The sequence below is a fragment of the Equus caballus genome, chromosome 1 (assembly GCF_041296265.1).
Source record: "Equus caballus isolate H_3958 breed thoroughbred chromosome 1, TB-T2T, whole genome shotgun sequence".
Lineage (NCBI taxonomy): Eukaryota > Metazoa > Chordata > Mammalia > Perissodactyla > Equidae > Equus > Equus caballus.
This window is the reverse complement of record NC_091684.1, coordinates 193,618,911-193,641,106: the sequence shown is the minus strand read 5'-3', so window position 1 is coordinate 193,641,106 and position 22,196 is coordinate 193,618,911. Positions and strand designations below refer to the sequence as shown.

At 39.3% G+C, this 22,196-nt stretch overlaps 1 protein-coding gene across 8 annotated transcripts in view; it reads left to right on the top strand.

Annotated features, from left to right (window-relative positions):
• The window catches only part of KLHL28 (kelch like family member 28), a 38,348-nt gene extending 24,378 nt beyond the window's left edge, over window positions 1-13,970 (top strand). For all 8 annotated transcript variants that reach the window (XM_001493292.5, XM_005603452.4, XM_023624521.2 and 5 more), the window contains 3 exons: window positions 5,640-6,083; window positions 8,041-8,249; window positions 9,402-13,970. In XM_001493292.5, coding sequence (XP_001493342.1) covers window positions 5,640-6,083; window positions 8,041-8,249; window positions 9,402-9,565 — 817 coding nt within the window. In that variant the 3' untranslated portion in view covers window positions 9,566-13,970. The remainder of the gene's footprint in view (window positions 1-5,639; window positions 6,084-8,040; window positions 8,250-9,401) is intronic.
• The last annotated feature ends 8,226 nt before the right edge of the window (window positions 13,971-22,196 follow it).

Genomic DNA, 22,196 nt, shown 5'->3' with positions numbered 1-22,196 from the left:
AGAGTAGTGAAATGATCACATTTGTATCTTTGATCATTCTGGGCTGCATTATGGAGAAAGATGGAGGGGGCCAGGATTAGTATCCGAGTGATTAGAAGCTGCCTTGTTGGTGCAGTTGGCAAAGCATTAGTCTTACAATATGAAGGTCCTGAGTAACAGAGTGATTAGAAAAGAGGTTATTGTAAAGGTACAGGCAAGAGATTGTGAGGTCCTGAATTAGGGTAGAATTAGTAAAGATAGAGAATGGGGCCATTTATTTAAGAAGTGTTTTAAGAGAGCAAATTGACAGGATTTGGTTGAATGGATATGGGGGGATGATGAGAAGGAAAATCAGTGATATTTCCTGGTCAGATATTGGATGAATGGTTACATACCTAGAGAGAAAAATAGAGGAGGAGGAGCCATTTTAGGGGGAAAATAATGTGTTTAGTTTTGGACATACTGAGTTTGAAATACCTATTAAATATCCAAGAGAAAGATGTCCTACTGCTAGCTGGATATGATTGCAAAGCTCAAAGAAGAGATCAGGGCTGGAAATTTGGAAGTTATCAGTATAGTATAATTTAGAGATATAAATTTAAACCGTGAAGTCTTCTGGACTTCTTGACTCATTTAAAATGTTCCCTCCTTTCTGCTCAGTGAGAACATATAGAAAGCGAAAAAAAGGGTTGATTCATAAATGAACCTCTGGGGAACATTAATATTCAAGATGGGGGCAGCAGGAACAATCTTAGAGGTGGTAGAATCCAGAGAGAATAGTGTCCTGAAAGTCAAGGAATTTAAATGTGTCGAGAAGGAAGGAGTGTGATTAACAATGTAAAATGCAATGGAAAAGTCCATATAGATAAGGATGGAAAGGTGGCCGTTAGACTTGGCAATATGAAGCTCATTAATGACTTTTGGTGGAGTAATTTCAGCAGAGGTATAGGAATACTGTAGATGGATTACAGTGGGTTGAGAAGTGTGTGAAAACTGAGGAAACAGACTGTGTATACTATTGTTTTAAGAATCTTGACAGATGAGAAGGAGAGAGGTAAGGCAGAAACTGATAGAGTCAGGGGAAGTTCTTGTTTGTTTTTATTTTGTTCTTGAAGAGAGAGACGTGAGTATGTTTATTATCAGATGCCAGTAAAGGGGAGTAGAGTGAAGATACAGGATAGAGGAATTGATAGAGCAGGATGTTAGAGGAAATCAAAAGGGAATGGTATCAAAAGAGCAAGGCTGGAAGGTTTTGAATAAGAGGAAAAGGGATTCTTCATGCCCCAAGACCACAGTGTGAGGGCAGGTTTGCTGGAGGTGGCCACTGAGGCAGGGGTTTAATTAGATCCTGTCCAAGAACCTCAGTTTTTTCCTCTAGGTAGGAGAGGAGGTCTGCTAGAGAGGGAGGTGGGGATTGGGTAGGTGGAAACTATTAAGGAAACTTGGGAAGCTCTGAGAACACTATTGTTTCTGCTCACACACAGGAAGTCATCAGGATGGCAGTACACTGAAAGCGATTTTGAATAATTGTGCAAATACATTAAATGTTAAATGAACTTTAGCCACACCGCTCACCTCAGTGCTGTAGACTACAGATCTAATGCCAAGGCAGAAGCTCTCATTACAACTGATTATCCATTTGTCCTCAAAGACCATAAGGACTAACGCCTTTATATCTTGTATGTCTCTTTACTTGAATCATCTGCAGAAATCCATCACTCTAGAAAATGCCTTCTTATAACAGAACTCTTATTATCGTTGAGGTTTTTTTCTCACCCCGACCAATTCTCCAGTTCTCCTAGCTAGTTCTCCTAGCTAGATGTCCAGTCATTCAATTCACTCCTACACTTAGTATCGAGGTTAGCCCAGACCCCACAGATTAACTGCTCAATCCCACAAGACTGTTCCCACTTCATATGCTAGCCACAAATGGGGTGCCCAGGCTACCCACATTTCAGCCTTGGGGACTACAATTTCAGGGGTTCCCACAACACCCCTTCAGGTTCGGTAATTTGCTAGAACGACTCATAGAACTCAGGACAGTGCTTTCCTTACCACTACCAGTTTATTACAAAGGATACAATTCAGGAACAACCCAGTGGAAGAGATGCATCCAGCAAAGTATGGCGTAGGGAGGGGCAGAGCATGCCCTCTTAGGGGATGCCATCCTCCCAGCATCTTAGTGTGTTTACCAGCCTGGAAGCTCTCTGAACCCCGTTGATTAGGGGTTTTTATGGAGATTTTATTACATAGGCGTGATTGATGAAATCATTGGTCATTGATGATTGAGCGCAGCTTCCATCCTACTAATTACATGGTTGGTACCTCTGGCTACCAGCCCCCATCCTGAAGCTATCTAAGGACCCTCCAGTAGTCACCTCATTAGCATAAATTCAGGTGTGGTTGAATGGGGCTCATATGAATAACAAAAGACATTTCTATCACTCAGGAAATTCCAAGGAGTTTAGGAGCCCTGTGCTAGAAACCTAGGACAGAAACCAAATATATTTCTTATTATACCAATCTTGTATGGCCCTATGTATTGTCTAGTTTAACCTAATTGCCCAGCGTTTTTTTTGACACTCAAATCTGTCTGCCATGTCCTTTAGAACTCATTCTCTCATAAGAAAACTCCCCTTTATCCTCAACTTTTTTTTCTAATGAAATATGGCTGATGCTTAAGGATACTGTTTTTGCTCAAGCCTTCACAACTCTTTTGTTTTTTCCCCATACCTCATGTATCACAGATCCTAAAGGTTGGGGTAAGTGTTTTCTTTGCCCCTTTTAGCCACTTAAAGAAGTTTTTCATCTCCCTTACCTCAAAAACCTCAACCCATTTCAAGCATTTACCATCAGGCTATGTCACTTGACACCCTTCCTTGTTGCCACCATCTGCTGTCCCTTTAGTAGCTTCATTTGTTGAAGGTTTTGTAGCTGGCTTATTGTCTTTCTCCTCTTTCTACGGACGTGATCATTGATTTCAGCATCCACATGGTACAGTCCACAGTTAACCAGCCTCTTCACCTCTCTTCTTGATCTCACTTCTGACAGTCTTTTCTGCCTGACCTTAGGCACCTCTTCTCATGGTCATACCCTCATCGTTGTTATTACCAATGACTTCAGCACTTTCAAAGTCTTGGTTTCTGATGTTTCACTCTCTGACCACCACCTCCTTTCTCGTCAGCTTATTGATTTTAGTACACCCACTGCAACCATTCTTTGTTCCCTTCAAGACTTTTAATCCTTTGACCCTGCAGTCAGTTAGTAAAACTTAATGCTCACCAACTGCCACATGTCCTCACCCTCGCTCCTTACCCGGCTTGGGTTCCAGGAACATCACTGTCGTCATTCCTTTGAATACACCCATGGCCCCCTTGCCCTTCTTTCCTCCCCTCATGCTCCTCTAGTTAAATTGAGATCTCTTTTGGCAGGGCTGCCCCTGAACAGTGGAATGGGGCTAGAGGAACACATACCCATCTTAATTGGTCTCACTTGGGGCCCTCGGCACTCCCAGTAACCCCTTACCTTTCCCTCATCAGTGTACCCTCTCACCTCCTTGGAGGACTGCTTCATACCTTCTGTGCTCTCTGTAAAAACGTCAAAGCTCCTTCTCCTCACCTTCCAACTCTCAACTGATGACCTCGTCTCTTACTCTGCTGAGATAGAAGCAATCAGAAAAGAACTACCCCGTCTTCCCAGCACCAAATCTACCAAGTTATTCCTGTCTAAACCAACCCCACCCTTCTCTTATTGCCTGGCTCCTGTTCCCTCTAGTCTACACGAGGCCTTTGCTCTGCAGTTTCCCTCCCTCTCCTGTGTCCGTCATCGTTGTCTCCCACTGTACTGCGTCATTGCCATCAGCAGACAGACAAGTCTTGGTGTCAGCGCCCAGATTAAATGAATCCTCCCTGGACTCCATGGTCGTTCTCTGCTCTTATAGCTGCCTCCTCATATCTCTTTCATTCTTTTTAGTAAAATCCTTGGAAAAGTGATCTATACCCACTGTTTTCACTTCCTCATCTCCCATCTCTCTTGAACCACTTCAGTCAGATTTGTCCCCACCACCTCACTGAAACTGCTCTCGTTGAGGTCGCATAGTTCCCTGATGTATCATTCTCTGTGGAACAAGTTCATGTTTTTAAAACAAGCAGTGTAACAAAACTGATTGTACATGGGCATTCAGTCCCTGTTGAATGAATGAGTGTACTTTGGTCATACTGGTAGAGAATATATGTATTTATGCTGTTGTGTTATTGAGTTGAGGGACGTTTGACTACTTTTTCCCAACTTTTTTTTGTAATGAAATATGTATACCTGCAAGAGACCATATATAATATGGATGCAGGTGTAAAGAATGAACAGCCAAGTGCCCCTCAAAGCAGCTCAAGAAATAGACTATCAATAATATCTCTGCAGTGCCCGCCCTTGATGCCGTTGCCTTCCCCCAAGAAGTAACCTCTATTCTGAATTTTTTATGTTTTTTGCTGTAATTTTGCAGAATATTCTTTGTGCTCCAAGAGATCCTTAGGTTTTACACATTGTTATATAAATGTAGCAATACAATATATATTCTTTCAGAGATGTGTTTTCCCACTGCACAGTAAGTTTATGAAATTCATCTGTGAGATTGCATGAAGAAATAGTTCATTTAGTTTCACTGGTGTGAAGTATTATAGTATATGGACATAATACAATATATTCTTTCTACAATGAGCACGTTAATTATAAAAATTAACCGAAGCGTTATATACATACAGAAAAGTGCACAGATCCCAAGTGTACAGCTCAGTGGAGTATCACGAAGTGAATGTTACAAACCAGTTCAAGAAATAAAGCATGACCAACACCTAGAAGCCACCCTTGAGGTCCCCCCATCCTCCCAAAGGTCACCACCATCCTCATTTCTAATCCAGAGGTTGGAAATGTTTTTAAACTAATATAAATGAAACTGTACGGAATATATTCTTTTTAATTTGATTTATTTCCCTCAATATTATATGGGTACGATTCATCCCTGTTGCACATAGCTGTAGTTTGTTCATTTTCATTGCTGTACAGTATTCTCTTATGTGATATGCCACAATTTATCCATTTTATGGTTGATGAACATTTGGATTGTTTCCAGTTTTTGACTATTACAAATAATGCTGCTGTGAACATCCTTGTATGTATATATGTGCACATTTATCTTGGGTATATGTCTAGGAATGGAATTGCTCAGTCATAGGGTGGCTGCACCACATCTTATTTATCCATTCTCCTTTTAGTGGGTGATTGTGTTGGACTACCATGAAAATTTCTGTAAATGTGTCCTGGTGCAAAACTGACTGTAATAGGTGTTCAGTAGCGTAGATTCACAGGAGTGAAATTGCTGAGTCAGAAGATGTGTGTATCTTCAATTTTACCAGATAATGTAAATCGTTCTCCCGAGTAGTTTGTGCCAGTTTATGCTCTCACCAACAGAGTGTGCGTTCCTTGCTCCACATTCTTGCCAGCAGTTGTTATCATCTGACTTTAAATGTTTGCCAATCCAGAAAGTGTGTCCTGGTTTGTTGTGGTTTTAATTTGCATGTCCCTCATTACTAATGAGATTAAACATTTTTATTTGTTTATGGGCCATTTTTATTTTTAAGATTTAATTTTTTCTGCTTATTCTTTAGTGTGGAGATGTACTTTCCTCAGAATGACTCCTGGATTGGTTTAGCACCCCTAAACATTCCTCGCTATGAATTTGGAATATGTGTTTTAGACCAAAAAGTGTATGTTATAGGTGGTATTGAAACTAATGTGCGTCCTGGCATCACCATCAGAAAACATGAAAATTCAGTGGAGTGCTGGAATCCTGATACAAATACCTGGACTTCTCTGGAGAGGATGAATGAGAGCCGAAGTACCCTCGGAGTGGTAGTACTTGCAGGAGAACTCTATGCTTTAGGCGGTTATGATGGGCAGTCTTATTTACAGTCTGTAGAGAAGTATATTCCCAAAGTGAGGAAGTGGCACCCTGTGGCACCGATGACAACAACCAGGAGTTGTTTTGCTGCAGCTGTGTTGGATGGAATGATTTATGCCATTGGTGGGTATGGTCCCGCCCACATGAACAGGTATTTGCCTTAATCAAGTTGTATTGCTTGTAGATGTTTAAAAGTGTCATTAACAATGATTTCTGGGTTTTAAACAATTTGTGTATGAATGAACTTCCCTTTTTTAATTTTTAGAGTAATATTCATTGGCACTTGAGAAGTTTAATCCGCTCCATGAGAGTAATTGTAGTTATTTTATGTGAGGGGGTTTAATACAAACCTAAGAATTAAATCCCCCTCATTAAATTTTACATTCATTCATTCAATATAAATGGACTAGATTTTAAAATTCAGAAATCTGAAAACTTCAGATTTTGGGTGGTGTGTATATTTGTATATATATAAATGTGTGTGTGTAAATGGTTGGTTATTGCCTTGCTTAATAGAATAAAAAAGTGAAAAGTATAATTCCTATATGCTTACGCAGCATTAAAATGCATCATAAACTTAAAGCCTGATTTAAATATTTCTTTCTGGATTCTTATTCAGTAATCATACATGTATCGTTATGTATCTGAGTTGTACTGGAGTCTGAATTTGAGATTTCTGTATTTTGTAGTAGTCTGAATAAAGGAGAAATATATATGAGAGAAACAAAAGTATAGAGTGGCTGCTTATATGGAAAATTAATCATAATTCTGAACCTTTGTTGAAAATTGATTCTTCCTTTATCTCTACCAGTAATTAGAGTGATAGGTGTTTCGATTGTGAGCATTTTAGTGAAAGAGTATATTGTGGTTTGTTAACTGACTGAGAAACTAATGACACAACAAACAGCATTTCATCTATAAATTTTTATTTCTGTGTAAGCAAAAGTATTGCCCCTTTTTGTTGCTCCCTTAGTCGAAGGAAAAGTATCTGGGGCCCAGACATGCATTTCTCTTCTTTGAAAAGCTGCCAGAAGAAATCTCTAAGATAAAATGTTATGTATTTTAATTTTGTGATACTGCTCCTGAGTTTAAGTTCTTGCCGCAGTGTATCAGCTCCTCTGGTCCAGTGATTTTTGCTCTGGTGTTTTTCATCCTGGTGTCCTTTCAGAAGCAGAGTTCATCTATATTCCGGTCTAGTCTGCAGTCGAATCTCTATTCTGAACTCCAGATGGCGTCACTGACTCTCAGATGCTGTGGGCTTTTTTGGAAGGGAGGTTGGGACCAAAACCAGCTAAACGTGCTCGCCTTTGTGCCCCTCAGAGCGAAGCATAGTAAAGGCCTTCTGGGATTTTCTAGGGAAGCTTTTTTCTGGAATTCCGATTTGATTTGGATTTCTGTAATACAGCTTGGAAATGCCAAGGGTTCTCTGGAATCCAGACTTGACTTAAATCCCTGAATTCTCTGAAGTCACTCTGACATGGTGATGATTAGCCAGTTTGTGTTACAAGATCTGCGGTGTTTGCTTTGTGGTAAACCACTGTGACTTCTCTGTACGAAAAACAGAGAAGTTTTTCATCTCTTCATCTTCCCTTTTCCTTAGCTGTGTAGAAGATCCTTAGTGTCCTTAGAAAACGTCTGTGTTCAGTTTGGGGTTTTCACAGTCTTTTCACGTGCATACTCACTTGACTTTATTCTTACATGAATCCTTTGAGGTTCTGTTATCCCTGTTGTTGCTGGTGAGAGGAGATGACTTATCCAGGGTCACGCAGATCCAGAGTGGGAGGCCTGGAGTTCATTCAGCTCTAGGGACGCAGCGTTAGTGCTTACACCCAGGTTTTCTGACTAAAGGTTTTATGCCCTTAATGTACCTTGCTGCTTGTGCAATACAGTGGAAAAGCCTATGGCTGCTGGTGCACGTAGTCCAAAGGTAAGCTTTTATCCCTGCAGTTTTATCAGCAAAATCTGGACATCTAGGACAAACCACTCTTGTTTTATATCCACCTATGTATTTGAACTTTTAAAACTGTGGTGGGTTTTAGTTTTGCTTTAGTGGGAAGAATAACACGAAGGCTATGTGAATTAATTCTTTCTTTTGTGAACATTTGCAGTGTGGAGCGTTATGATCCCAGTAAGGACTCCTGGGAGATGGTTGCGTCAATGGCAGATAAAAGGATTCACTTTGGTGTGGGTGTCATGCTAGGCTTTATTTTTGTGGTGGGTGGACACAATGGCGTCTCACATTTGTCAAGCATTGAAAGATACGACCCTCATCAAAATCAGTGGACTGTGTGTAGACCGATGAAAGAACCCAGGACAGGTAATAATAACTTACTGATTTCTAAACATATAAGACAATATTTTTTATCGTAATGTCCTCAGAAGAGTAGTTTCTTAGAATATAATAGAAATAGTATTACCTGCCCAGAAAAAGTAACTGTTTTGTGGCAAACTTAACAGACAAGTAAATTAGAGAAAACCATCTGATTTCTTTACTGTGATTTGATTATGCCGGTGTGCATATCATCGTTTCTTAAACTTGGGGAACACATTTTGAGAAATGCTAGTCGTAGGATATATTGTGTAGAAGCTCCTTTTGTCCATATAACAAATGTCATTTTATATGTTCTGTCACACATGCACACAGAATTCTTGGATGTCCTGTTTTCTTTTTTAATATACATAAGTCTCTGTTCACTTTCAAATGTTCTCTCCTCCTCGAGGGGGTATAGTTGATCAAGAAGGGGTCGGATTTTGGGGTTCCTAGAGGAAACATACATCTGAGGAAAAGTTGAAATTTCTTTGAACCCGAACTCAAATTACGTTATTTTAAGGCAAAGGTTTTCAGTTTAACTGATGGGAATGCTTTAGGGGTATTCCTTGCATTTATGATTAAAGAAACTCCTAAAACATAAACTTTCAAAGGAAACTGAAAGGACAAAATGGAGTAAACTATTTTAGTTGTTTACTGTAGTTAGTTTCTGTGGTATCGTTGAGGGGGAAAGCCATAAAACAATGAGAATGTAGAAAATTTGGGTAGCCTTGTTCTTTTTAGAACTATATATATAAAATATGTAAAGTCGAATTTTTGAAGTATAATTACATGGTTCAATATATATTTCAAATATTTCAATATATTTGAAAACCTGATAAAAACAGAGGGTTTCTTTAAAAATACGTGTGAATATAAATTGAGAAGAAGGCATATGGAAAGCTACATACTCCGTTCTTAGTCGTATTTTCCTATGGCGGAGAAGAGGGAAGGTAGGATTAGGAGGAGAGACTTCAACTCTTAATTTTATGTTAAGGGATTTTTTTTTCCTTAAGCATATATTGCTATATTGCTTGTATAATTAATAGGTTGTTGAAATGTATTTTAAAAAAACATTATGATACAAATTCATACATTTTTAGTAGGAAGTCTGCTTCGTGGTTAACATATTTTTTCCCCGTTTTTACCCACTTTTTCTAGGCGTCGGTGCTGCAGTAATTGATAATTACCTTTATGTAGTTGGTGGTCACTCAGGGTCTTCCTATCTGAATACTGTGCAGAAATATGACCCTATCTCAGACACGTGGCTGGATTCAGCTGGCATGATATACTGTCGCTGCAACTTTGGATTAACTGCACTTTGACCACTGTGGACTGTGGAAACAGTGGGTGACGGACCTTGTGCCACGTGGAAGGATGCCCAATTTTCTGAAACCCAAAGGCTGCATTGCTTTGCTTTTAACTTGAAATAGCATGAAGACTCCCAGTTTTGTTGGGTACTTTGAACTGACAAGTAACTGGTTGCTCTTGATTACACAGTGAATCAATAATCAAAAAAAAAGAAAAGAAAAGGAAAGATCTTGCCTGTTGAATTGTGCACTTTTTTTCCCTAATGCTGGGATAGAGTAGTTTTATGTTCATAAGTGTACATATGGAGAAAACCTTGCTGCTTTTCTGTTTTTCCCCTTTTAGCTCTCTCCCCACTCCTTGATGTGCACCCTGACCTACTAGGATGAGAGATGCGAAGATGCTGTAGTGTACTGAATGACTGGACAGAGTGCTGATCCTGTCTGTTGGACGTGAATTCCTATGCTTCACACTTTAAATAAAGGGCTGCTTTTTTTCTGGTACTTTTAAGGGTTGTGAATTACATGCCGCGGTGAGTCACTCGGATATTTTTCCTGCTAAATGGCTTTAGAGCAGGGAGTATAATAAGCTTGCAAGACAAATGCTTTTACTATTGTGATATTTGGGGGCCTATTTTAAGAAGTCACCTGCTTACTGTTTATGCCTTTTTTATATGGGCGGGTTAATGCCAGCGCAGGTTAGTCACCCATCTGTGCTATGCTCAGCATGGATAGAAAGAGTTAAGCATATCAGTTTCAGTTTGATTTTCTTTAGTAGTACAGCAGGCTCCCAGTGTTGATGTAAATATTTGACAAATGTTTATTACCACCCTTATTGTGTTTTGATTTTTCCTATATCCTTATAATAATTTTAGTTTTTTAAGACCTTCGTTTGCTTTCTCAAAGTGTTCAGATATAAAAATGGTGCTAACCGTAGGGTCTATAACAAGGCTATAACAATTTTCTTTTGAATGTTCAGTATGAGATATGCATGACATGTTTTGATAGTATTTTTCATTTTTACTGGCTTGTTTCATTTGTGCTTATTAAAAATGTTAGTGATTATACTAATGTTAACAGCCAAAAATAATCTAAATGGCCTGTGTTATGCTTTTGATGGTTCCCAAAGTAGTGATTTAAAGAGACACATTTTTAACCTTCTTTCTTTTTGCGCTAGATATTATGTGTCCTTAAAAACAGAAATACGTGCATTAAATATAAAGCACTAGGCAGTTATGCATCACTCTGTACATTTCTTAGGTAACTGATTATTTTAACATTATTGGAAACTGGAACTCAATGTTTACTTGAGTAATTATTCTAAATTCGATTCTACTTTGACTAAAGAAATGATCTTTTAAAGCAAAATTGTTTGCTATAGCCAAGTGACAGCTTATTTAAAAGAAACTGTTAACTCCTTTTGTTTAGCATGTTTTAGTAAAGCCTGATAGTCTTGACACGTTCCTTTGCATCTTATTAGGATGGTCGGAAGTGCTTGTATTTTTGGTACTGTAGTCACTTTGTTTTCTTTTCCTTGATTTTTTTTTTTTACCTGCCCACTGTCTCTTCATAGGCTCTGCAAAACTGGTGTATATTTGTTTCCTAAGAAAAAATTCATACTGCATTCTTAAGTGCCATGATGGTCTAAACTATTGTTAAGAAGCCATTTGTAATTATAAAGCATAGGCTCATCTGTTAGCAAATATGTTATTTCTTGAAGACTCTCTATAGCTGGGAAATTGGCAGTTGTCCTTGTTCTTCCATAAACTGCCAGTTGTAGATTTAAATATATGCTACAAATCTGTGTAAAATCATCTTTAACCTTAAAAGTAGTATTATGCTTTATGAATATTTGCACAGATTATAAAACCTTGCAAGTGATTTTTAGTCTCTTCTAATTAAGTCAACAGAAGCTACTAATAAAATTGAAAGGCTGAGTATTTTCTATGTTGCTTGTTTGACTAACAATGATATATAGCAATAACTTTTTAATTAATTTGAATAAAATCTATTGAATACAAACAAGGTGCACTATTGTGATTGGCCTAGACTTTATTTAAAGAAAAGCAATTTAAAATAGATTTATCACATACTTAATTTTAAATCCCCAGCCCAATTTTCTTTCTGTTTATGTCAGTCAAATTGTTAAATACGTCCTATTACAATATTTTTTAATCCCCTCTCCCCAGAAGATAAGGAATTTGAAAGACTATAGAAATTTATTTTAATTGTAAACAGATCTATACATTTTATTTTAAAAATGTTTTACTCGTGTATCATCACTACTATCAAATTAGTATAAAATATATAATCATTTGGTAATTTAGACCAAAGGCATATATTGATCATTGGTTTGGAAAAATCTAAATTTCATCTTGGTGAAGACTAAATGTGAAACATTTTGGGCAATAATAAGAGCCACAGCCAAAGGACAGATTATGAAAACCTGTGAAAAGAAGAGAAAAGGCCCCCAAATTTAGAAATATTTATTTTTTGTTTGCAAACCCTCCTGTAGTGTTTTCCACAACCAGAGGTATTGTGACCTGACGACGGATAACCTTACTGTAGAGCCTTCTCGTGCCGTTCGTGAGAAGTTTCATCACGAGTACATTGCTGAAAGGTTATGAGTTTAAAGCCACACGTTTCTTACATTAGAAAGGATCAAAATATTTTACTGTAAATTCCCAGGGCTCAAGATATTAAAAATAATTTTATATACTCAGGCAAGGAGGAGGAAGCTATTTAAGACTGCCCAGAAATATTTTGGAAAAACCTAACAGTGGGAAATAGAAATTAGTCAAATCAGTTGGAAGATAATTGCCTTCTATAATTATGTTATGAAAACTTAATTTGCTAGAAATGTTTGGCTATTTAATATTTGTTGAATATAGTAATAGACAGTGATTTCTAATGTAGCCCAAAGGACATTTAAATAAGTTCCATATGTTATTGCTGATATTGTTATAAATATGAAGGAATATTAAATTATAGGACATGGCATCAAGCGATAGGAAAATGGCATTAGGTTTTAAAAAATTATTTTCATAGCTTGACAAGTATGGAGGGCCTACTATATGTATGAGATATTGTGCTGCATGCTATGGGGGCTGGAGATAGAAATAAAATTGTCTTTTGACTCAAAGAATAGAATATAGTGAGAGAGACCTATGCCCAAATGACGGTGAAGTGTGACTCTAATTCTGTACCTCCAACATCATCAGAAGTGTGAGAGACCCAGTTTATGTATAAACATTTGTATCCTTTAGTGTCCAGTTAGGTTTTATTGACATGAAAAAGAATGATAAAAAACCTAATATTTATAGAACTCCAAATTTCCTGTAATTGGATAATATATTCTGTAGTAGAAAAACAAAATTGTAGAAACTTTAAAAAAATTATGTACCCCATGACCAAGGCTCTGGCTAACATTGAAGGAAATGTATGTACATATAATGCCGTGTTTGTTTTCAGTTTTGGTGTTGGATTTCTGGTATTGTCACCTAAGTGCTCATTTTCAGGAAAATCAGATTCTACAATAAATATACTGCTTAAAGTTCAGTAAACTTGTGATAACCTCTATAACCTCTGTAGTCTGAAAGTTAAGAAATTATAAGATGTCAAATGTCAAGTTAACATCCAGTTCTACTTCTTAACCCTTTTTTCTTTGTAGACAGCACTTTAATTTAGACGTGATTTAATTAGATGCGATTGTTCTGTGGCTGGATATATATTGGATTTTCACTTTACGATATATTAATTCAGTGTTGATACATGTTTGAAAAGACTGAGGAATACAGTAAGTTTTAAATACAATAGGTTTACAAGTTTTCTTACTGATGTGAATATGGAGTCAAATAAAAATGCAGTTTACATCTCTGCGGAGAGAAGAATTGTTATCCATATGTCTTTTATATTACACATATTTAACTAGAGATAATTTATTGTTAATTTTGTCAAGTTATCATGTGTAAGTCCCATTTATTTTAAAATACTAAGCAAAAAGTTCCAAGTTTGCCTTAAAATACAAGTGAAATTAAAGAACTGGATGATAATGCCTATATTTTTGCCTTATGAATTGTGCTGTATCATAAACCAGAGATGGTTTTGATTTTAACAGGATTCTGAAATTTTGTAGAGTACTAATATTTGTACTCTTGCAAAGAATGTGATCTAGTTGTGGATTATGTTAACGTTTAAGTGTTTTTGTATATGTATTTTACCTCTGAATATGTATCTTTTTAGCATCAGGGTTTTATTTTATTTTTGTTTACATAGTAAAGTGGCATTTAACTTGTTGAAGGTTGTATTCTTTTGTCTTTTATTTGAAGAATTCTTTGTGTGTAATATTGTGGTAATGCTCTGTAATGACTATGGTTAAATTTCATTTAATGTGAAATGTTTAAAATAAATTCGAAAACCTTGACTTTGCTTGTGCCGGTTGTCGTGAACTGATCCAAGCTAACTGTCCTGCTCAGCTCTTTGCTTCTTTTTGGTAGGTGAATAGTGGCCACGAGAGCTGAGGTGGTTGTGGGATAGCCACTCCTTTAAATCCTCATTACCAGATTATAATGTGGCTAAGTTCTGCCACACGTTCAGACACTTAGTAAAGAAACATTCATTAGAAAAGCAGGCACGAAAGAGTTCAGTAAGTAAGTTCAGTGCAGTCCGGCCTTTCTATCCTTGTCTGTTCTCTAATCAACCTTCTAAGAGGGGTTTACTTGACGCAGACGAGGCCACTTTCCAGAGGCTTCTGCTGCTTACATGGCCGGCGTCAGGTAACCAGCCGTCTTTCCAGAGGAAGAGCTGTACCCGAGGGGTTGAGCCCCAGGTGCCGTCTCTAGGGAGGCTGTAAACTGCAGGCCTGGATCGGTTCAGATGTCCTGTCCGTACAAGGGGGCCTGGATCGGTTCAGATGTCCTGTCCGTACAAGGGTGGAAGTGTCTCGGATTTTTAGACAATACACATATCTTGAAACTCTTGAATTTAACCAGTAGTGATACCGACCCTGGTATCACTTTCCCCACATTAAACGCAGCATATATGGGGTTAAAACCAAAACACTCATTCCCTGCTTACTCTCTGGCTTCCTGCCTCCAGAATCCGCTATCCTCCATGGAGACAGACACCATCAAGGACAAGCACCTGGACTATCTCCTCCCCATAAAGAGATACAGACTGGTGGGAAAGCTGCTGACCAGCAAGGTCACAGGCTTCCTCCTCTCTGCAAGTAGTCTCAAGGCCGAAGACAGGCTGGTGGGAAAGCTCTGACCAGCAAGGCCATATGCTCCCCCGCCCCTACCTAAAACCCCAAATAAAAACCCTTCCTCTTAGCTTTTCGGGGAGTTTGGGATTTGAGCGTTAGCTGCCCTCTCTCCTTGCTCAGCGCTGTGCAAAAATAAAGTTCTTACTTTCTTCCACCACACCCGGTGTCAGAGATTGGCTTGCTGCGCAACGGGTGAGCGAACTCACTTCAGGTTCGGTAACAGTAAGAGCAACTTTTTGATATCGTGCTACTGTGTGAGCCACTATTCCCCAGTAAATGTCCCTGATATTTAATATTTTAATTGGCAAAACATTGGATGTTGATTTGGGGCTGCCTTGAGTGCGGGTTTCCTGGTTAGAATCCCTCGGCTGCATTCTTAATGAGGGCAACTCCTAGAGTGAAGTAGAAACTTAACAGATACACGTTGAAGTGTTTAAAGTATTGTGTTTAAAATATGCAAATATGTACTTGAGAGTACATATTAATATAATTAAGATTTTTTTTAAATGTAGAGATTTGCCGTATTTTATCTGAAGTTGTGTTTTTTTATTTATTTTTATTTTTTTTTCCTTTTTCTCCCCAAAGCCCCCCGGTACATAGTTGTATATTCTTCATTGTGGGTTCTTCTAGTTGTGGCATGTGGGACGCCGCCTCAGCGTGGTTTGATGAGCAGTGCCGTGTCCGCGCCCAAGATTTGAACCAACGGAACACTGGGCCGCCTGCAGCTGAGCGCGCGAACTTAACCGCTCGGCCACGGGGCCAGCCCCAATTAAGATTTCTTGACTGAGTGGATGCCTTTGAAGTTCTGCTGCTTAATTCGAAGGCATGTGCGGATAGCTTTCACGTTACCCAGAAGTCGGAAAACCCGTCAGCCGGCGGTTGAGAGCTTGGTGTGTGTGAGACATGGTGGAATGTGGAAAGGAGTAGCAAGCGCTGTTCTCCACTCTGCTGGAGGAATGAGAGACCCCCTTTTTTTTTTTTCTTTTTTCAGAGAAGGAGAATAGAAGAAATAGTGCAGCTCTGGCAGAGCCCTAGCTGTGCGACGTTTGTCCTTTAACAAAATTACTAGATGGTTCTCTTGTTTGGGGCCAGTGCAGTAATGGGAGTGGAAGTTTCAACTGTGATTTGGAAGGTGGTGTGGGGAGTGGATTGTAGGGGTTGGCAAAGGACTCACAATGGGATTCAAGGAGCTGCTCTAATGAAGAGCCCAAACTCAAGGCTAGGGGTACAGTTGAACTCTGTGAGAAGATAGTGTTACAACAGCTCAAGTGGGTTTTGATAGGTCTTCCAGGCTTTCTTTTTTTTTTCTGTTTAATAGAAATGGAATCTCCATGTACCTATCACCCAGGTTCAACAATCATTTTGCTAATCCTACATCGTCTGTTCACTCTACTTTTTTTCTGACTATTTTAAAGAGAATCCCAGACATGCAATATAATATGACTGGTAAATAATTGAGATTACATCTCTAAGTGATAAGGACACTTAAAAATTTCACTCTAAGCCACACTGATATAATCACACTTAAAAATTGATTACTTTTACAATGTTTAGTACACAGTCTATATTCAAATTTCCCTGATTGTTTCAAAAAAGTTTTTTTCTTGGTTGGTTGAGAAGGACCTAAATAAGGTTTCTATGTTGCATTTGACTGTTAGATCTCTAAGTCCCTTTCCGTCTCTACCGGTCACTGCCTCCTCCCCTCCTTCAGGCCATTTACTTGCTACCAAATGAGATCCTTTGGTAAATTGTCCCACATTCTAGAGTTGGCTGATTGCTTTTTTGTGGTATTGTTTAACTTCCTGTCCTATTCAAATTTTCTGTAAAATGGTGGGTTGGCTGTACAGTGCTGATTAGATTCAGGTCTTTTTTTTTGGCGAGCATAGTTGCTGCTGTGTATGCCTCCTGTATCACATCTGAGGACTGTCATGTCTGGTTATCCCACCTTTGGTGATGCTAACATTAACCGAGGTTTGGGTTCAGTGGTTGTCAACCTGATGCCTTCATTATCAATCCCCATCAAACTCTCACCTGATGGCTTTAGCAGCCATTGATGTTACGGCTGGATCCGTTACTATATGTAGTTGCAGAACAGTGACATTCTCCCTCTGCCATTCCTTCTGCATTTACTCCCCGGAACTGTATACAGGACAGCATTGCCTCGGCACTTACTTGTTTACCCTGAGATAAGGCCTATTCAGGAAAGGCTGGGGAAGTGTTCGAGTCATTCTTTTCTCAAGCTTTAGAGCGTGAAGTGGTGCCCAGACACCTCCAAAGGTGATCAAGTATCATGAACTTAGGATTTTTTTATACTTGTTTCTTGCTGGAAAATGGTAGGTAGAGATCCTGATGTTTGCTAGTGGCGCTTTCTGCTACTGCCTTATTGCTGCTGGACTATTCGATAAGCAGAGTCAGGGAATGCCTCCTTTTTTATTTTAAAAGAGAAAAGGGGCTTTTACTTAAATTCTTGGATTTTAATGTTTTTTTCTTAGCCTGAAAATCTTGGTTTCTATCAACATTGACATAGTAACCTATTTGATTTATCTTTCAAAATAACAATACTAGTATAAATAGTAAGACCAATGGTGCAGTTGAGTCCTTTGTGATTCTATTTTGTCCTTAGAATACATTTCATAAGGATAAACAATAAAAACTCTGGTTTGAGTCAAAGAAATATTTTTATTTGATTAAGGCATAATTGATTAAGGTACAGTTGAGTTATTTTAGTTCAGGCTTTAATTTTTAGGGATGTGCTTTTTGATTTAATTTTATTTTTTAATTATATAGAATATTTACTTGACCTCAGAGTTGAACTATATGAGAAGATGCATTCACAGGGGCTGGCCCGGTGGCGCAGTGGTTAAGTTCGCACGTTCTGCTTCAGCGGCCCGGGGTTCACTGGTTCAGATCCCGGGTGTGGACATGGCACCGCTTGGCACACCATGCTGTGGTAGGTGTCCCACATATAAAGTAGAGGAAGATGGGCACAGATGTTAGCTCAGGGTCAGCCTTCCTCAGCAAAAAGAGGAGGATTAGCAGCAGTTAGCTAGGGCTAATCTTCCTCAAAAAAAAGAAAAAAAAAAAAGAAGATGCATTCACAGATTTGTCTGCATTTCCATATCTTCCACTCTGTTCGTTTTTATTCCTCTGTAGGTAATCATTTTTATTAGGTGTTGGTTCCATTGTTTCATTTTGAAAATTATCCATTTTCTTACCAAAAAAGATAGCATATTGTAAAAACACTGTTTTTCAACTTTTTTTCACTGAATATATTCTGGAGATTATTCCATATCGGTTGTGGAGGCAATTCCTAATCCTTTCACCGTTGCAGTTTCAGTATATGCATGTTGGGGAGACACAGACCGACAGTCCGTAACATTGCCCAATTCTCTGAGGAGGTTGTACCATTCTGCATGCCCGTCAACAATAGACAAGATACATATAGGCTGTTTTTATTAGTTTACCTACTCAGGGTCTAATTAAAAGATAACACTTGGCCCCAGGTTCTTTTTGGCTCAAATTATGCCTAACATTAAAATATAATTAGGGGCCGGCCTGGTGGCACAGCGGTTAAGTGCACGCGTTCCACTTCAGTGGCCCAGGGTTCGCTGGTTCCGATCCTTGGTGCAGACATGGCACCGCTTGGCAAGCCATGCTGCGGTAAGCGTCCCACGTATAAAGTAGAGGAAGATGGGCACAGATGTTAGCTCAGGGCGAGTCTTCCTCAGCAAAAAGAGGAGGATTGGCAGTAGTTAGCTCAGGGCTAATCTTCCTCAAAAAAAAAAAAAAAAATATATATATATATATATAATTAAAGAAATGAAAAGGTTCTTATTTTTGGTGTACATGAAAATCCACTGTAAAGCCCTTATGAGTACAGTAGGATCTAAATAAGGATGGTCCCATCACTTTTGTTGTCCTGATCAGGAAGAAAGTCTTGGAAGGATATGCTGTGTGTCCCCTGAGGAGAGTCAAGTTTAAATAGGCAGAGGTCCTAGAATCTAATAGTATAGGTGGTTCCCAATGAATAGAGGACTATGTCTCAAAAAGTTTTAGAACCAGATGGCTGATAAACTATTTTTTATCAGTAATAAAACAGTATCTGGTGGATAAACGATTTTGAGGAGCAACAAGATGTGATGTTTCATGATTATTTATTATCTAGGAAAATTTAAGCTATTCGCTTTCCTCCATTTTTGCTTTTTATATTTAACATTTTTAAAATGTTTTCCTGTAAAACATTTTTACTTTTGCTTTATTTGTTTTGCATTTAAAATTAATTCATGAGTTTAACTTTTTTTTTTAGTTTTAATATTATATTTTTTTCTGTGAGTGTGATTGCCACAGAAATACCAGCAATGCGGGGCCAGCCCAGTGGTGTAGTGGTTAAATTCGTGTTCTCTGCTTCAGTGGCCCAGGGTTCATGGGCGTGGATCCCAGGTGTGGACCTATGCATGGCTCATCAAGCCATGCTGTGGTGGCATCCCACATACAAAATAGAGAAAGATTGGCAAAGATGTCAACTCAGTGACAATCTTCCTCAAGCAAAAAGGGGAAGATTGGCAATAGATGCTAGCTCAGGGCCAATCTTCCTCACCAAAAAAACCAAACAAACAAAAAACCAGCGATAGTTTTCAGCCAGCAAGCATGAAATATTCACCCAGAATTTAGTTCATTTTCTGCAGCAGCACTATTTAGCTACTAATTTTATTTCTTAATAAAATATCTGAAGAGGAATAAACAATATCATGTGCTTATCGTGTGCCAGGCACTAAGTGCTATACGTAATAATTCATTAAATCCTCACTGCCACCGTATGAGATATATTCCATTATTATCTCCATTTTACAGTTAGGAAACTGGGGAACAGAGGAGTTCAGTAATAGACTCAAAACTGTACAACCAGTGTTAGAGTTGGAATTTGAACTCAGGCCATCTGGCTTCAGAGCCTAGGCATTTAACTGCTGTACTCTGGCCTCTCCTTGACAGCAGGAGAATCGGATGTAGAGAACTGATGATAAGAGAATCCAGTGGTGATGTGATCACACATCACAATTCACTTTGGAAGTCTGCAATTCCGTTATCTTTTTTAAATTTATTCTTTTGGTGAGGAAGATTGTTGCTAACATCTGTGCCAGTCTTCCTCTATTTTGTACGTGGGATGCCGCCACAGCGTGACTTGATGAGCAGTGTGTAGGTCCCCTCTGGATCCGAACCCTTGAACCCCGGCGCCAGAGTGTAGGGTGTGAATTTAACCACTACGCCACCTCATTGGCCCCATCAATTCCCTCTTCCATGTTGAAAAATGTCAATCCTGAATCAGGTCTTCTGGCATTTCCGTAAGTTCTCTAGGGACAGGAATTCCCAGCCCTTTTCAAAAGAAGAGGTGAAGAAAGCAGAGAGGAGTCCAGAAACCATGAAAATTAGGGAAGTAGATGAAGAAACCCCAGGAGTCAATTTACAAACATTGTTTGAGCTGGGCTGTTGTTGGCAGAGAGCATAGCCGACCTCATCAAAGGTGTCGCCAGTGTATGTTATCCCCGAGCTACGACTGTGTATAGTATCATAGAACAGAAGGAAAAAGGCCCTTGCCTCACCCAAGTTATAAAATAGGTTAATACTTTAAGGCCAGAAAGCGCAGGCATGGTTCTTTCTCTCCAGCTCCTTTACAGTCCATACTGGGGAGCTGCCACCACCTAGTGTCCATGTAGAAAATGGCAAGAGTTGGGAATCGTCAACCCTGTGCCTCCAACGGGTCCAGTCGACAACTCACTCACCAAGTATTTACAGAGGACTCATCCCAATGGCCCTCTCCCTTTCCTCTCCTATCAGAAATAGAAAATATTTGACATTATTAATCCTTGTGGATTAATCCTTGAGCTAAATAAAGTTCTTTTTAATTTGATGGTGTTTGAAATTTGTTTTATCTTTAATGTTTATAGCTTTTTAATGGAAATGAAAGGTGGTGAGGCTTTGGGGGTCGCAGAGGAGACAAACGGAAGCTTACAATTGCCCTTGAAATCTCATGTTGGACAATCTGTAGTCTCTTTCCTCCACAGACCTCCTCCCGGGATGCCGGGCAGCACCTGTGAAAGGCCTGTTTCAAAGACCTCACAGCATTGTCTGCAGAGCGGCCCCTCTGGACTCTCCCAGCCTGAGGTGCTCGCCTGCCCAGTACTTCCCTCCACACGGTCCTGATTGACTGACACATCCTTCTCCTTTTCTTTGCACACCTCCAGCACAGAAATCATATCTGGTTCTACCAGCAAACAGTAGATAGTATCCATTAAATGAACCCTGCAGAGAAAGTCTGTCTGCTATTAGCTGGTTCTGGTTTGTAGCCCCCAAATCAAGCTTACCCTCCTTGGGTAAGGATTTCCCTAGTCAGCCAGCCATTTTCTCTAAGCCTTAAGCTGGTCTCTTCTTGACCTGAGCACAGTCAGCTCTCCTGTTTCCCACCTTCCGCCCTCCCCTCTCCTCTCCCGCTGCCCTGAAATCCCCATGTGCTGGGTGTGCAGCACTGTTTACTGTGCTTGTTTCCCTCCTCTTCACAAACTCCTTCAGCCGGCTTTCTCCTACTCTACCCTCAAAGCAAGCTAATTATGCCCAGTGTATTTTAATCTCTTTTATACTCCTCTGTTAACAGGGAAACAGAGAAAATCTACTTCATTGTATCTGTTTTGAAACACTTTATACCATCAGGGTCTCGCTTTCCAGCTCTGACACCTGGGATGCTAGTTTTGAGATGTCGGTGGCAGAACATAAAATGACATCCTTCATAAAATAAAATAATGAGTCCTTGAAGGTTTGAGAAGATGGACACTCCTGAAGGCAGGTGTCCGGGTAGAAAGAAGTGTCTGAACAGGTGGCCACAGCAGTTATCTTCAGGGCTGCACTTTCCTCTCGAGTTTTCTCATGCCGATTACCTCCCTCACCACCGTCTTGGCCCCCAAGGGTATACACTTCTTTCTTCAAAGCCCCCGCTCTTTAGTTCCTGGTTCTCTTCAGTACTATGGATCCATGCTGGACTTTTCAAAAAGCTTTTACCACTATGTACCAATGATTATCACTGGCTGGAGAGATCAGGCATGATCATTTTCTTCTTCACACTTTTTCTGGGGTTACTGATTTATATTTTACTTTTATAATCATATTAAAAATGAGACTTCAGAAAATTCAAAGAGAAAGCAAGTAATGAAAATATAGGTCAGCATACAAACAGCGGGTTTCTAATTCTACCAGGGCTAACTTGTCTACGCAGCTCATTTGCTCCCCAAGTTCCTGTTCCATTCCACGTCACTTCTGAGAGTCCTGCTGGAGCAGCTCACTTGTTCATTTTCGAGTGATATTCCTCTTGATAGCTTGCAGAAGACCTCACTGAGAAAA